General features: G+C 42.9%; 1 protein-coding gene across 1 annotated transcript in view; it reads left to right on the plus strand.

Annotated features, from left to right (window-relative positions):
• LOC115458686 (DIS3-like exonuclease 2) overlaps window positions 1-14160 on the plus strand; it is a 110470-nt gene that overhangs the window by 81859 nt on the left and 14451 nt on the right. The window contains exons 9-11 of the mRNA XM_030188514.1: window positions 1373-1619; window positions 5740-5768; window positions 6190-6320. Coding sequence (XP_030044374.1) covers window positions 1373-1619; window positions 5740-5768; window positions 6190-6320 — 407 coding nt within the window. The remainder of the gene's footprint in view (window positions 1-1372; window positions 1620-5739; window positions 5769-6189; window positions 6321-14160) is intronic.

The raw sequence follows: 14160 nt of genomic DNA on the forward strand, positions 1-14160 counted from the left end.
AGAACAAAACCAGAGCTGCTTTCAAGTCGTTTGCTGGCCTTTCAGAACAGTTAATTCTCTCATATTCAGAATTGACTTTAGTGACATTGTTTCTCTCAGAACGTGATTTTCTCTCTCTCTAAATCCTTGTTAACATTTTAAACATTTTTGTAAGCAATAGTGCCAAAGGGTTGTCTGGTAAGGTTTCGTCTCTTTGCGGATGATATCAAAATGTGCAATAGGGTAGACACCCCTGAAGTGGTGGGATAACATGAGGAGGGACCTAGTGAAAACTTGGTCCAGAATCTGGCAGCTAAGATTTAATGCTAAAAAAATGTCCAGGGCTATGCATTGGGCTATAAGAAACAAGGGAACGGTACAGTTTAGAGGGTGAAGTACTTTGTGCATAGGGAGAGGAACCACCGGCAGGAAAAAGGAGGTATGCCTCCAACTTTACTTTTTTAGGCACAAAATTGTGGAATGCCTTACCCAAATCAGTCAGATCTACTCAGATCTACCTACATTTCAGAAAACTGTTAAAAAAAGCTTATTCTCCAGGTTCAACATAATTCTGTTCAACTTTTAGTCCTAACAAGATTCAAGGACGCTAATATCTTTATTATCTTTTATATATTGTTATCTACTGTATAATTGTACCTCATGCACTGTAGCCTTCCTACAGATTAGTGTAAGCCACATTGAGCCTGCAATTAGTGGGAAAATGTGGGATATAAATGTATTAAATAAATAAAAAAAGGATGAAGACAGTGCAGAGGGCAGCTATTAAAATGGTCAGTGGTCTTTAACATAAAGTGTATGGGACAGACATTAAAGTCTTAATATGTATATATTGGAAGAAAGGCAGGAGAGGGGAGATATGATAGAGACTTCTGTGGTCTAAATGCCCAGGGTATGAACCTTTCATTTGAAAGGAAGCTCTGGAATGAAGGGGGAAGGGGATAGACTCAGGAGTAAGCTAAGGAAAATCTTCTTCACGGAAAGGGTGGTGAATTCATGGAGTGGCCTCCTGGTGGAAGTGGTGGAGATGAAAACTGTAACTGAATTCAAGAGTGCTTGGGACAAGTCCATAGGATCTCTAAGGGTGAGGAAGGGATAGTAGATAGCACGGATGGGCAGACTGGATAGGCTGTTTTTCTCTGTCTGTATGTTCCTACGTTAAATCCACTTGTGCTTCTAGCTACACTGATGTACAAACATTTTAATATTGCACTGTGAGATTACATTATGTCTCTTTCAAAGACTCCCGTTCATCAGACATTGGGTTCTTGCGTCTAGGAGGCTCTGGCTCCATAGAGTTTGGTGGTGTAGTGAATTCCTGGTATATCACTGGTTTGAAATGGAAGAACTGCTGAATTTTGCTTTTGGCTTCTAGGTTGTCTACATATTGGAGAAGAAGCATTCCAGGGCAGCCACTGGCTTTATTAAGCCTCTAACAGACAAGAATAGTGAACTGTCTAAAAGATGTGCCATGTTTTCACCAGTGGACCACCGACTCCCTCGTGTCTATGTGCCATTGATGGATTGTCCTGATGATTTTGTGGCAAGGCCTGATGTCTATTTGAATATAATATTTATCTGTCGAATTGTTGAGTGGAAAGAAGACAGCAACTTGCAACAGGGTACGTTTTCTGTAGCAACTAAAAATGAATAGTAAAGAGGTGAATGCCAGTATTTACAGAGGGGTGGGAGTTGCTGTAGTTTCTTCACTTTGATTTTAATGTTTGGCGTTTGATGCAGTTGAGGTTTTATCTCTTATAGGTTTGGGTTTGGGAAGGATGGCTGGGAAGAGATCTGGTTTATCAGCAGATAGTGTAGTGCTGCAGTAAATTCAGCGGACGTACACTGACCTTGGTGGGGACGGGAATTGAAATTATCACATTGAGTTTGTGGAATAAGTGGTTAAGTAAACGGGAGTGAGAGATGCAAGGTAATTTGCATTGACTAGTAGCAAAGGTATGCAGAACGCTTTGGAAATTGAGAAGAATCAGAAAGCTGCTTTTTCTACCATGACATTTTGCTTTTTAATTCAGTCGCTGAGTCTGTCTCAGATTGACTACTGCAATGAAGTATATAACAGATGCAAAGAATTAAATCTAAAGAAACTGTAAACTGCCCAAACCACAGCATTCTTGATCTTTGGCGTCTTGCGTTATCAGAGAGCCTGGATTGGCCGCTGTCGTGGACAGGATGCTGGGCTCGATGGGCCCTTGGTCTTTTCCCAGTGTGGCATTACTTATATACTTATGTAGAGAGCGACTCCGCATACTGCAAGCCTTACATTCGCTCCATGTGAAAACGAGGATATGCTTTAAAGTTACTGCCATCATCCTTGACTATATGTGCTGTCTAATAACTCTCCCATTAAGAAACGCAGCAGGGGTGGGGGGGGGGGGGGACTGGAATTTTCTATTACTTCAATAAATTACAAATCTATCTATGCTGCAGGGTTTTCCTACTTCACCACTAAGATGTGGAATTCATTACCAGCAGACATAAGGTGGATAACCGATTATTTATTCTTCTGCAAAATGCTCAAATTCTATCTTTTAAGAAGAAGATTAGGACCAGTAGATACAAAGTGTTCTACAGAATAAGTTTACAATTGGCTCATTAAATGTTGGCAAATGCCTATAGTCTATTGCTATAAACAAAACTCCTAAAGGAGAATGCTAATTACTGTAATCAGGGCCTATATGTATAGTGGTGGATTCTGCTACTACTACTTAGCATTTCTATAGCGCCACTAGACTTACGCAGCGCTGTACAATTGAACATGAAGAAGAGAGTCCCTGCTTGACAGAGCTCACAATCTAATTAGGATTCTAGTTAAATGAATTTCACACTAGGAAATGTGAAGTCGTAGAAAGTTCTATGTATAACCGTGTTAACTGTGACCAATGTTGAACTGAATCATATTTGGAAAATGTGGGGATATAAGTAAGTAATAAATGGATCTCTTTGAGCTGATTGCACACTGCCAGCATGGATTTTTGCATTCTTCCATTAAAAATTTAGGGCCTTGATATTTCAGTAGCGCTTTTTCTCTTGGTGGCTTGGATCTTTGCAAGTATATGCTGAAGGTTCACAGAGGTCCCTGAGTGATCTGGGCTGGCTCAACCTCAGACATTCCACATTGATGCATTCAGTCCTTTTGGGAGTCTAATTACCTGACGTAATTTCATTGCTTTTGGTTGTGTTGATTTGCTGGGACTAGTCTAGGGCCTTGGCTTGCTGACGGAGTAGTCCATTGTTCTTTCTGTACGTCTACCTGTTCACGTGAGCTTGAAGTCAGACACCTCTTCTTGGAATTCACCTAGTGCATCTTTAGTTTCTTCGAGCACGTCTTTGACCTGCAACAGTTCAGTCATTAGTGCCTGTAGGGTAATATCAGCCTCTTTATCTCTTACTATTTTCCGTGGTGAAAACATTGTTTCTATGTGGAATTCTGCGACGTTTTTTTCTAATGGCGCATTTTCGATTTAGGAGAGGTGCAATGGAGCTTTTAATTTGACTACTTTACAATAGATATCCCCACCCCGCAACATGTGGTAGCCAGTATCTCAAGCCACAGAGAAACGTAGATCAGCAAAGGTTTGTGGAACTTGTAGGCAGTGAGTCACCAAGGAGTTTTTTTCATCCAAACCCTGAATACAGCTACTGTGTTCAAACGAGTCCTTCAGTGTCTTCAGCCTACACCAACCGGTTGAAAATGAGTTTTATTTATTATTTATTGCATTTGTACCCCACATTTTCCCACCTATTTGCAGTCTCAATGTGTCTTACATAGTACCGTCGAAGGCGTTTGCCCAGTCCGGTGGATAACAAATACAAAGTTGTATAGTGATCATATGAGTATAAGTGGAGGGTCGGAATGGATGAAGATTGCCTGATGTCCTGTTCGATCATAGTCATGCTGTGTGTGGTAGGTGAAGAGGGTTACGTGGGGTCGTTGGGGTAGGCTTTTTGAAGATGTAGGTTTTTAGTGATTTCCTGAAGTTTAGATGGTCATGGATTGTTTTCACGGCTTTTGGGAGCCCATTCCATAGTTGTGCACTTATGTAGGAGAAGCCGGCTGCGTAAGTGTTTTTGTAATTTCAGTCCTTTGCAATTTGGGTAGTGTAGGTTTAGGTAAGATCTTGACGATCTTAAGATTTTAGGTAATCAAATGTCCATTCAAACACAACCTCAGTACCAGCAAAAGGTTCTGGCAGACACTGCAATGGCCACAGGGATGATGTCCTTTTAAAGCTTTTCCACTGCTGGGTGATTGTAATATGACTGCACTAGTATATCCTAAAGGTTCTTAACTCATTTGGAAGCAAACAGAGGAATCTCTTAGCAAACTGATGTAACAGCAGCACATTCCAATGCTTAAAAAACCCCGCACGCACTGCATATATTGAGGAAGAATAAGGTAAGCCATGTACTGGGCAGTCTTCAGATAATAACAGGTGTGTACATTTGGCCCATCGACCTCCCTTATAGGCTTTCTTAATGATTTTACCAGGATACCCCCGGTCTCTAAAACGTTGTGACAAAATGGAGGACTGAGACTTAAATTCATTGACAGTGGAGCAGATTCTTTTCACTGTAAGGAGTTGACCTACAGGGATGTTTTCTCTAGCTTCTGAGGGTGACAACTATCAAAACATAAGTGTTCCTATCTGTGGGTTTCCTAAAAATAGAAGGATCTTCCTGAAAATATGATAGCAATGTTATAAATATCTGATAGAGCATTACTCCATATGATATTATTTCCACTTTGTTTTCTTGTTCTTTAATGTATGACACCTGCTCTGCAGCTCAGTGGTTTTCAGCTGTTTTACTATGACTTCTTTCACTTAACATAGTAACATAGGGGCTCATTTTCAAAGCACTTAGCCTTCGAAAGTTCCATATAAACGTATGGAACTTTGGAAGGCTGAGTGCTTTGAAAATATGCATAATAGTAACATAGTAGATGACAGCAGAAAAAGACCTGCACAGGTCCATCCAGTCTGCCCAACAAGATAAAACTCATATGTGGCTACTTTTTGTGTATACCCTACCTTGATTTGTACCTGTCCTTTTTCAGGGCACAGACCGTATAAGTCTGCCCAGCACCTATCCCTGCCTCCCAACCACCAGCCCCTCCTCCCACCACCGGCTCTGGCACAGACTGTATAAGTCTGCCAGCACTATCCCCGCCTCCCAACCACCAGCTCCGCCTCCACCACCGGCTCTGGCACAGACCGTATAAGTTTGCCCAGCACCATCCCCCCCTCCCACCACCGGCTCTGCCACCCATCTCGGATAAGCTCCTGAGGATCCCTTCCTTCTGAACAGGTATTTCCCTTTATGTTTGTCCCACGCATGTTGGAATTCTGTTACCGTTTTCATCTCCACCACCATTCAAAAAGAAAAAAACACAGATTCAGTATGTGAAAATGGTTTTCCTATGTAAATGGGAGGCTGCTTTTCTTTTCCCTGTTTATGTTCTTGGCCCCACTGGACCTGGAGTTTACCTTATCTGTGCCGACATGCACTGTGGTGTGATATGTACCTGCTTCTTTTGTATGTGAATAAACGACACGTACCCTAGTATATGCGTTCACCAGCTGCCCAGCTGGAGACGAGGAGCGTGATATACAGCTGTGGGAATGAGAGTAGCTCAAGGGACAGAGAGAGGAGGGGAAGGAATTCTAATCAATTTTTACAGTCATGCTTTTCTTAATTCTCTTTTGTATTTTGCTCTTACAGACATTTGGCCAAAAGCCTTGGCCAGGCTGGTGAGATTGAACCGGAACAGAAGGGATCCTTACGGAATATGGAGTGGATTTCTCGGACTTTTCTGATGCAGCTCTGGAGTGTCTGCCTCAGTCTCTGCCTTGGACTATCCCACCAGAAGAGTTCCAGAAAAGGCGGGATCTTAGGTAAATACAGAGCTCGTGAGTGGTTCTGGTTCTGTTTCCCAGGAACAAGAGTGATGTCAGCGCTGGTCCTGTTAGCATCATACTACTGAACCAGTGTTAAACTCTTGGCACGTTCATGTGATAATCTGAATGTTGTACTTTTGCACATCTGCTGTGTTGGATGTACTTAACCAGAAAAACCTCATTGGCTATACCATTAATTATTTTTTGTTCTGGCACGTAATTTCTCCACTCTGTGATTGTTCTAATTAAGCCCCTTGTGTTCTACCATTCATAGTTCCTTTGTAGTAAATTAGTAATGCTTGAACTTAAGAACATAAGCAGGCCATACTGTGAAAGATCGAAGACCCATCAAGCCAGTATCCTGCTTCCAACAGTGGCCCAACGCAGGTCACTGATCCCAGAACAGTAAAACACATTTTATGCCTGCTTATCCTAGAAATAAGTGGGTTTTCCCAAGTCCATCTTAATAATGGAATTTGTTGCCAGAGAATGTGGTAAAGGTGGTTAGCTAGCGGAGTTTAAAAAAGGTTTGGATGGCTTCCTAAAGGAAAAGTCCATAGACCATTATTAAATTGGACTTGGGGAAAATCCACTATTTCTGGGGATAAGCAGTATAAATGTTTTTATACTTTTTTGAGATCTTGCCAGGTATTTGTGACCTGAATTGGCAACTGGTGGAAGCAGGATGCTGGGCTTGATGGACCGTTGGTCTTTCCCAGTATGGTAATCTTATGTACTTATCAAGAGACTCGTGCTCAAACCAGTAAAGTCTGTCCCTGGCTACCAGGATTTAGTGGCTCATCTGCATGAAATCTGTTACAGACCAGTATCCAATGTTCTGTCTCATCTTTTGCTGGCCCGTGTGTGCATGAAAGACATTTTATGTGCACGTTTCAGCCTCGAGACTGTGTGCGGTATAGCCTATGTTCAAAATAAAGAAAAGCCAGCATGTGGCACTGCCTTTCGGACCCTGTGCACGTCTTAGAGGGAACACTGACGGTAGTGAAGTACATAGGGTACGCAAGGTTACATATAAACTCTTGCGTGTGAAGGTACTACTACTACTACTTACATTTCTAGAGCGCTACTAGGGTTACGCAGCGCTGTACAATTTAACAAAGAGAGACAGTCCCTGCTCAAAGAGCTGACAATCTAATAGACAAGGTGAACGGTCGGTCCGATAGGGGCGTCAAATTGGGGCAGTCTGGATTCACTGACCGTAAGGGTTAGGGTGCCGAACGCAGCATTGAAGATGTGGGCTTTAAGCAAAGACTTGAAGACGGGCAGGGAGGGAGGGCTTGGCGTAAGGGCTCAGAAGGTTGTTTCCAAGCATAGGGTGAGGCGAGGCAGAATGAGCGGAGTCCTGAGTTGGCGGTGGTGGGAGAAGGGTACTGAGAGGAGGGATTTATCCTGTGAACGGAGGTTCGGGCGGGGAACGTAAGGGGAGATGAGGGTAGAAAGATAGTGAGGGGCAGCAGACTGAGTGCATTTGTAGGTAAGAAGGAGAAGAATTTGTGGGGGGAGATTCAGAGACAGAGCTGCTAAGTCTAAAATGTAGAGACAGAGCTGCAGCCAGCCAGTTAATCTGTAAAAAAGGTAGGATTTACACTTGTGTATCTTCTTCAGCAGTAGAACCAGCACCTTGACTCTCTCATCTAGAGCCTTCCATTATGGAGAGGTTTAAGTTAACATATGAAAAACTGTGTGCTACTTACTTTTCCCATGTTGCAGGTGTAAGTCATTCCCTCTCAGGAATTGTGAGAACCGGATGTTTTCATTGTGTTTGATGAATGAGTTCACTGTGATGTTGCTCTGTGTATCAGTAACAGTGGCAGCATTGTCCTGACTTCTATTTTTAGTTTCATAAAATCAATAATCGATGCTAAATTCTTCACGCCCATACTTTTCTGAAGTTTATTTACCATTGGCTACGTTGACAACGTCCCTGATTGATGGTGCCAGTGGGGAGATTGAAAGTTATTTTGTAGGGTTGAGGTGTGACTTCCAGGTCATGTTTGCTTTCTAACACCAACCAAATAAGGAGTTTATTTACAAAATTGAGCTAGTCTGTTCTGAATGCTTTATAGAGAAAATGATTCTTCAGAGAGCTTTTGTTGTCTGCCTGTAATTATTTAACAGGGATACCCGTGAGTGAAAATACTAACTTTGAAGTAGGTTAATTACAAGTTAGAAGTGAGAACGGAACAGAATTATCTATGATACCAGAGGCAGGTTAAAATGTGACATTTTCAGCATTTTTATAGATAGCACTTTAGAAATAGGATGTTTGTTTCTGCTCTTTACTTATTCCTGTTAAATTTAAATTGTACCTGCCCAGATATTTATATAGTGAGAGATGGTAAGAGCAAAGCTTTTGCTGTAGTGCTAATACTTTTGACTTTTTGCATTTACAAGTTGCCTTTTGCTGGGTTAATTGTTGTTTTTACAGTTAAGAATGATTATAAAGTATGTGAGATCGTGCCCTGTGCTGAGGAGAATGGATTGAGGACAGTTTTCTTTTTGTTAAGATATTATTCTGCATCAACTTTATTATGGAATTTTGAACATCTCCCAGAACTGACAGGTTGGACGATTTAATACAAATAAAGAGAAAAGGATTGATAATATAGATAATATCTGTTCCAAGTGAAAGTTGTGTGTTTTAATGTATCATTTTTTTTTGTGCCACTTTTCTCAGTGAAGGCTATACAGCTGACATATTAAAACAGTTAAAATCAAAAGTATACCATATCATCACTTAATCAAAGGTTAACAATAATATATTAAAAAAAAAAATCTCATGATCCACATTAAATTAACAGTTGAAGGTGTATCCAACAGCCATGCTGTCACCACATTATTAAACTTTAAAACATCTAATACTTTAGCTCTTACAAGAAATAAATTATACAGGAGAAGGGCTGCTATCAAATAAGACTAATGTAATTCCATTGGACTTAGAGATAATTGTTGCTGAGGGCATTGCAAATTCTGAACTGACACCCCAAACACAGCGAAGGCGACTAAAAGAATGAGCAGACGATGTTCCAAAAGTCTAATAGTTATTGATCAACATCCAAGACTTGACACGAGCCGTGTTTCAGCCAGTCCAGCCTGCCTCGGGAGTCTTCTTAAGGATGTCTGTATGATAGGGACAAACTGAAGATCATGTTAATTTCTTAACCACTTTTACGTGCAAGCTGATGCTTCCTGATAAAGGGACAGTGGTGGCAGAGATGCCTCTCAAGGGTAAATATGGGAGGAGAGCGCCGGCAAGCGGAGAACTCAAACACCCCACGGTAAAAAACAGGAAAGTGCAGAGAGTGGGGAGAACGACCAAGGATGCCAGAAACTGGAGGATGTTCGTTAATGAAGAATTTTATTAAAAGTTTGAAGACTCGACACAACGTTGTGTTCGGCCGTCAGGCCTGCATCAGGAGTCCTGCCGTGCAGAATGCTGCAGAGTAATAATGATGAAGGTCCTTTGAAGATCTCACAGCAGTCTCTTGTGCAGAGTATTGCTGAATAACATTAAGGATGATTCTTCTAAAGAATGTAGGTAGTCTTTTAAGAAGACTGTTGAGAAAAATCCGTCGGAAGCACTGCACGTACTGCTGGTAAAAAAAAAAGATGCTCTCAAGTACAGAGTTGCAGCCTTCACGTCTCAACGATCACCATCTTGGCCCTTGCAGTTTCAAGGTCTGAAGTGTACAGAAAATTTGGTCAGTATTTAACCCCCTCCCCCCCCCCCCAAAAAAAAAAAAACCCCGGGAAGGCAAGGAGGAGGAGTAGCCTAGTGGTTAGGGTGGTGGACTTTGGTCCTGGGGAACTGAAGAACTGAGTTTCGATTCCCACTTCAGGCACAGGCAGCTCCTTGTGACTCTGGGCAAGTCACTTAACCCTCCATTGCCCCATGTAAGCCGCATTGAGCCTGCCATGAGTGGGAAAGCGCGGTAATAATAAAAACAAAACAGACCCATGTGTAAGGCAGGTTATAAAGGTACAAGCGAATAGAGAGGGTAATCCAGCAGACACAAAAAGTAATACAAAGAAAAAAAGCACAACTGGGCCTTCAAGACTGGGATACACTGAGTTCTTTATTGAAAAGAGACCCTACACGGGCCGTGTTTCTGTGTCAGCAATGCCTGCCTCAGGGTCCAAGTTTTGCAGGAGTTTTATGAAGCATTGTTGATGCCGCTGCGGACAGAAAACCATATTCGTTGTGTTTGGGGAATTGAATTTCCCACTTTGCATACCTCGCAATTAGACTTGGACACCCGAGGCAGGCGTTGCTGACGCTGAAACACGGCCCGTGTCGGGTCTCTTTTCAATAAAGAACTCCGTTGTCCCCAGTCTTGAAGGCCCAGTTGTGCTTTTTTTTCTTTGTAAGGTTATAAAGGTAAAAGGAGAACAAGAGCAATATGGTTCTTTTAGGAGGTAACAAAAATGGTGAGAGCAAAGAGATTGGCATTAAAAAAAACAAACACACAAAAATAGCACAGAGGAGGAGGAAGGTTAGAATGGCCAGTAGAGCGGTTATGCTGTGGGTGGGTAGGATCCAGTAGAGTGGTTATGCTGTTGGGGGGGGGGGGGTAGGATAAATCCATGAGCTGCATGTTGTAAACATAAGCCCCTCCCCAGCCTGCCCCGGGAACTCCGCTGCTTCACCTGCCGGATGATCACTTCACCTGCATAGTGGTAACACAGTTTATAAAAGTCTGTTTCCCTGCACGAAGGCAGATTTTACTCACAGAAATGCTTCCCCATGAGGCGTGTGAGGCTCTTTCATTCATTTATTTTTTTTCTTGAGTTGCCATAACAATCCCATTGCTATGAGAAACAAGCTTATGGCTTTCGTTGGAGGGCAATTTGACACCATTTTAGAAAACCTTTTCCCAGTTCAAGGGATGGCTTTCAGACCTCAGAAATTTAAAGGAGGTTTAACTCTTCCTAGGCTTAGTGGTTCTGAAATGATGGGGTTTCTAGAAATGCCATCATGTTCATCATGGCATTAAAATGTTAGTATCTGGAAGAGAGATAAGGTGAGACACTCAAACCTAAGCTAAAAACCCACCTTTTTGATGCTGCTTTTAACTCCTAACCCTTATTCACTTGTTCAGAACCCTTATTTTATCATCCTCACTTTAATATTCCCTTATCTCTTGTTTGTCCTGTTTGTCTGTCCTAATTAGATTGTAAGCTCTATCGAGCAGGGACTGTCTCTTCACGTTCAAGTGTACAGCGCTGCGTACGTCTAGTAGCGCTTTAGAAATGATAAGTAGTAGTAGTAGTGTATTCTGCGCTCCTGGCTCTGAGCACAGTCTGACAAAACTACATTTGAGGAGTGGAGAAGCTGAGAGCGGCTCTTTCAGTCATATAGACTGAATCTGTCTATATCAGCCATTCATATCCCAGTCCTCGGAGCACATCTGGTCCCATCGGGTTTTCAAGATATCCACAGTGAATATTCATGAGCTAGATTTGCATTCACTGTCTCAATTGCATGCAGATTTATTTCATGCATATTCATTGAGAATATCCTGAAAACCTGATGGCATTAGGTGTGTGACCCAAGGACTGGGTTGAGAATGGCTGGCCTATATGTTCCGTCTCCAGTCCATTTATACCCTATTCTAGCCGTTGAGCCCATTAAAACGGGCTAGTATGGGGTTTTGGCAAGGCCGGTCCCCCGGAGTCGCCGCCACCACCCCTGCACCCGGCCCGGGCCCTCTCTTCGGTATTGAACTTACATCGGCGAAACGCAGGCAGCACGCAGATCAGCTGAGCTCCCATCGGCCTTCCTTCTCTGCCTGTGTCCCGCCCTCGTGTGACGTACGTCAGTGAGGGCGGGACACAGGCAGGGAAGAAAGGGCTGCGGGAGCTCAGCTGATCTGCGTGCTGCGTTTCGCCGATGTAAGTTCAATACCGAAGAGAGTGCTTGGGCCGGGTGGAGGGGGGCGGCAGCGATAGCGGTGACCTCTGGGGGGAGCGGTAGCGACGTCGGCGGCTTCGCACAGTTTCCCTCTCTGTCCTGCCCCCGTCATCAGGTATTGATGTGGGGGCGGGACAGAGGGAAGTCTCTACTGTGCATTTGCGAGTGTGTACAGTCACTCGCCATTTATATGTTTGTTCAGATGTTTTATTGTGTATTGTGTTGACATTGTAAGTAGCTACTGTGTCATAATGTGTATTATTTTTTGAATAGTTTTACTGCTGCGATCGTTCTTTAGGTCTTATTCTTGCTACACACCATCTTCGGTGAATTCCTTCAAAATGGTAGTAATCATAATAAATAAGAAAGCGACTGACTGGGGTAGGAACTGGTGAGTGGAAAAACGACAGAGGGTAGTGGTAAATGGAGCTCATTCTGAGGAAAAGGATGTTACCAGTGATGTGCTGCCAGGTTCCATTCTTGGGCCGGTTCGTTTTAACATTTTTTAAGTGATGTTGCTGAAGGGCTGTCTGGTAAGGTTTGCCTCTTTGTGGATGATACCAAAATCTGCACCCCTGTGGATAACGTGAGGAAGGACTTAGTGAAGCTAGAGGGATAATCTGGAATTTAATACTAAAAAAATGCAGGGTTATGCATTTGGGCTTCAAAAACTCAAGGAATGGTACAGTTTAGGGGGGTGCATGAAGAGGAGCGGGGACTTGGTGTGGATCAGGTAGAAAGCTAGACAGGATGCTTGGATTCATACAGTAAGAAGGCCATTAGGAAAAAGGAGGTGATGATGCTCCATAGGACCTCTAGGTGTGACACCTTATTTAGATTACTGTCTACAATTCTGGACACCATGCTTTCAAAAGATATAAATAGGATGGAGTCGGTCCAGAGAGCGCTACTAAAATGGTCTGTGATCTTCGTCCTAAAGTAAATGGGGACAGACTTAAAGATCTCAATATGTATCATTTGGAAGAAAGGCAGCAGAGGGAGATACGCGATAGAGCCATTTAAATACCTATATGGCATAATGCACAGGAGGGGAGTTCTCTTTCAACTGAAAGGAAGTTTAGAATGAGGGGGCATAGGATGGAAAGTAAAAGGGGATAGACTCAGAAGTAACTTCAGGAAATACTTCTTCACAGAAAGGATGGTGATTTCGTGGAACGTCTCCTAGTGGAAGTGGTGGAGACGAAAACAGTATTTGAATTCAAGGGAGCTTGGGACAAGTACAGAGGATCTCTAAGGGAGTCATAGGGAGAGTAAATGTTACATATGGGCATTTATAGGCTTATATGGTCTTCATCTGCCTGCATATTTGTCTGTTTTTGTTTCTTCCTGCTGTGGACAGCCTTTGTTACTTTCCTGTATATGGAAGAAAAGGTGGTGAAAGCCGGATGTTAAATGATAAGTGAGAAACAGCTTGCTGCTGAGAGTATAATGGAGAGGCAGGACTTTGCATGTGGGATCTCTGATGAGAGGGGCTTGAAGGGCATAGGAGCCAACTTTTCAAAATTATTGAGGGTGCTAAGCCCAGTGGAAAAAACCCTCCCTAGATGCATACAAGGAATTTTCTCAGTGTTGGGGGTGCTGAAGCACCCATTGAGCCGGCTCCTATGCTTGAAGGCACCTCAGTGAGCGGCAGATAGAAGACCTCCAGAAGAGAAAGTGGATGTGACCACAACGTAAAAGACTGGAGGAAGAGTCTGATCTTAATGGGAACCCAGTGATGAGAGCCAGATAGGAAGGAGGGGAGCTCTGAAAGAGAAGGTGGAAATTTAACCTCTTCCCATGGGAAGATTTCTTGAATTCAGAAGGCCGAGCTAGTGGAAAGCTAAATTGGGATTTGTGTAGTGCTACCAGGTGTAATCACTTTGCCGACACACACACACTACTAGTTTCTGCTTTTTAAAGCTTATGGACTTATAAAGATAGACAAGAAGTGGAGACAAATCATTTTCAGGGGGTTGGCTGATGCCTTTTCATAGTCTGTCTGAGGAAACTGTCTGTAGGTGAGATAAGGAGATAAAGGGGTTGGATTTGATATACCACCTTTCTGTGGTTACAATCAAAGCGGTTTACATATATTCAGATACTTATTTTGTACCAGGGGCAATGGAGGGTTAAGTGACTTGCCCAGAGTCACAAGGAGCTGCAGTGGGAATCGAACCCAGTTCCCCTGGATCAAAGTCCATTGCACTAACCACTAGGCTACCTCCTCACTCATTCCACCAATAAGAGCCAACCTCATCAGTGATGTCACAATGGCTTGATTGCCCGATACAGTTCCCCAGGATCAAAGTC

The sequence above is a fragment of the Microcaecilia unicolor genome, unplaced genomic scaffold (genome assembly GCF_901765095.1).
Source record: "Microcaecilia unicolor unplaced genomic scaffold, aMicUni1.1, whole genome shotgun sequence".
In the NCBI taxonomy this organism is placed as follows: Eukaryota; Metazoa; Chordata; class Amphibia; order Gymnophiona; family Siphonopidae; genus Microcaecilia; species Microcaecilia unicolor.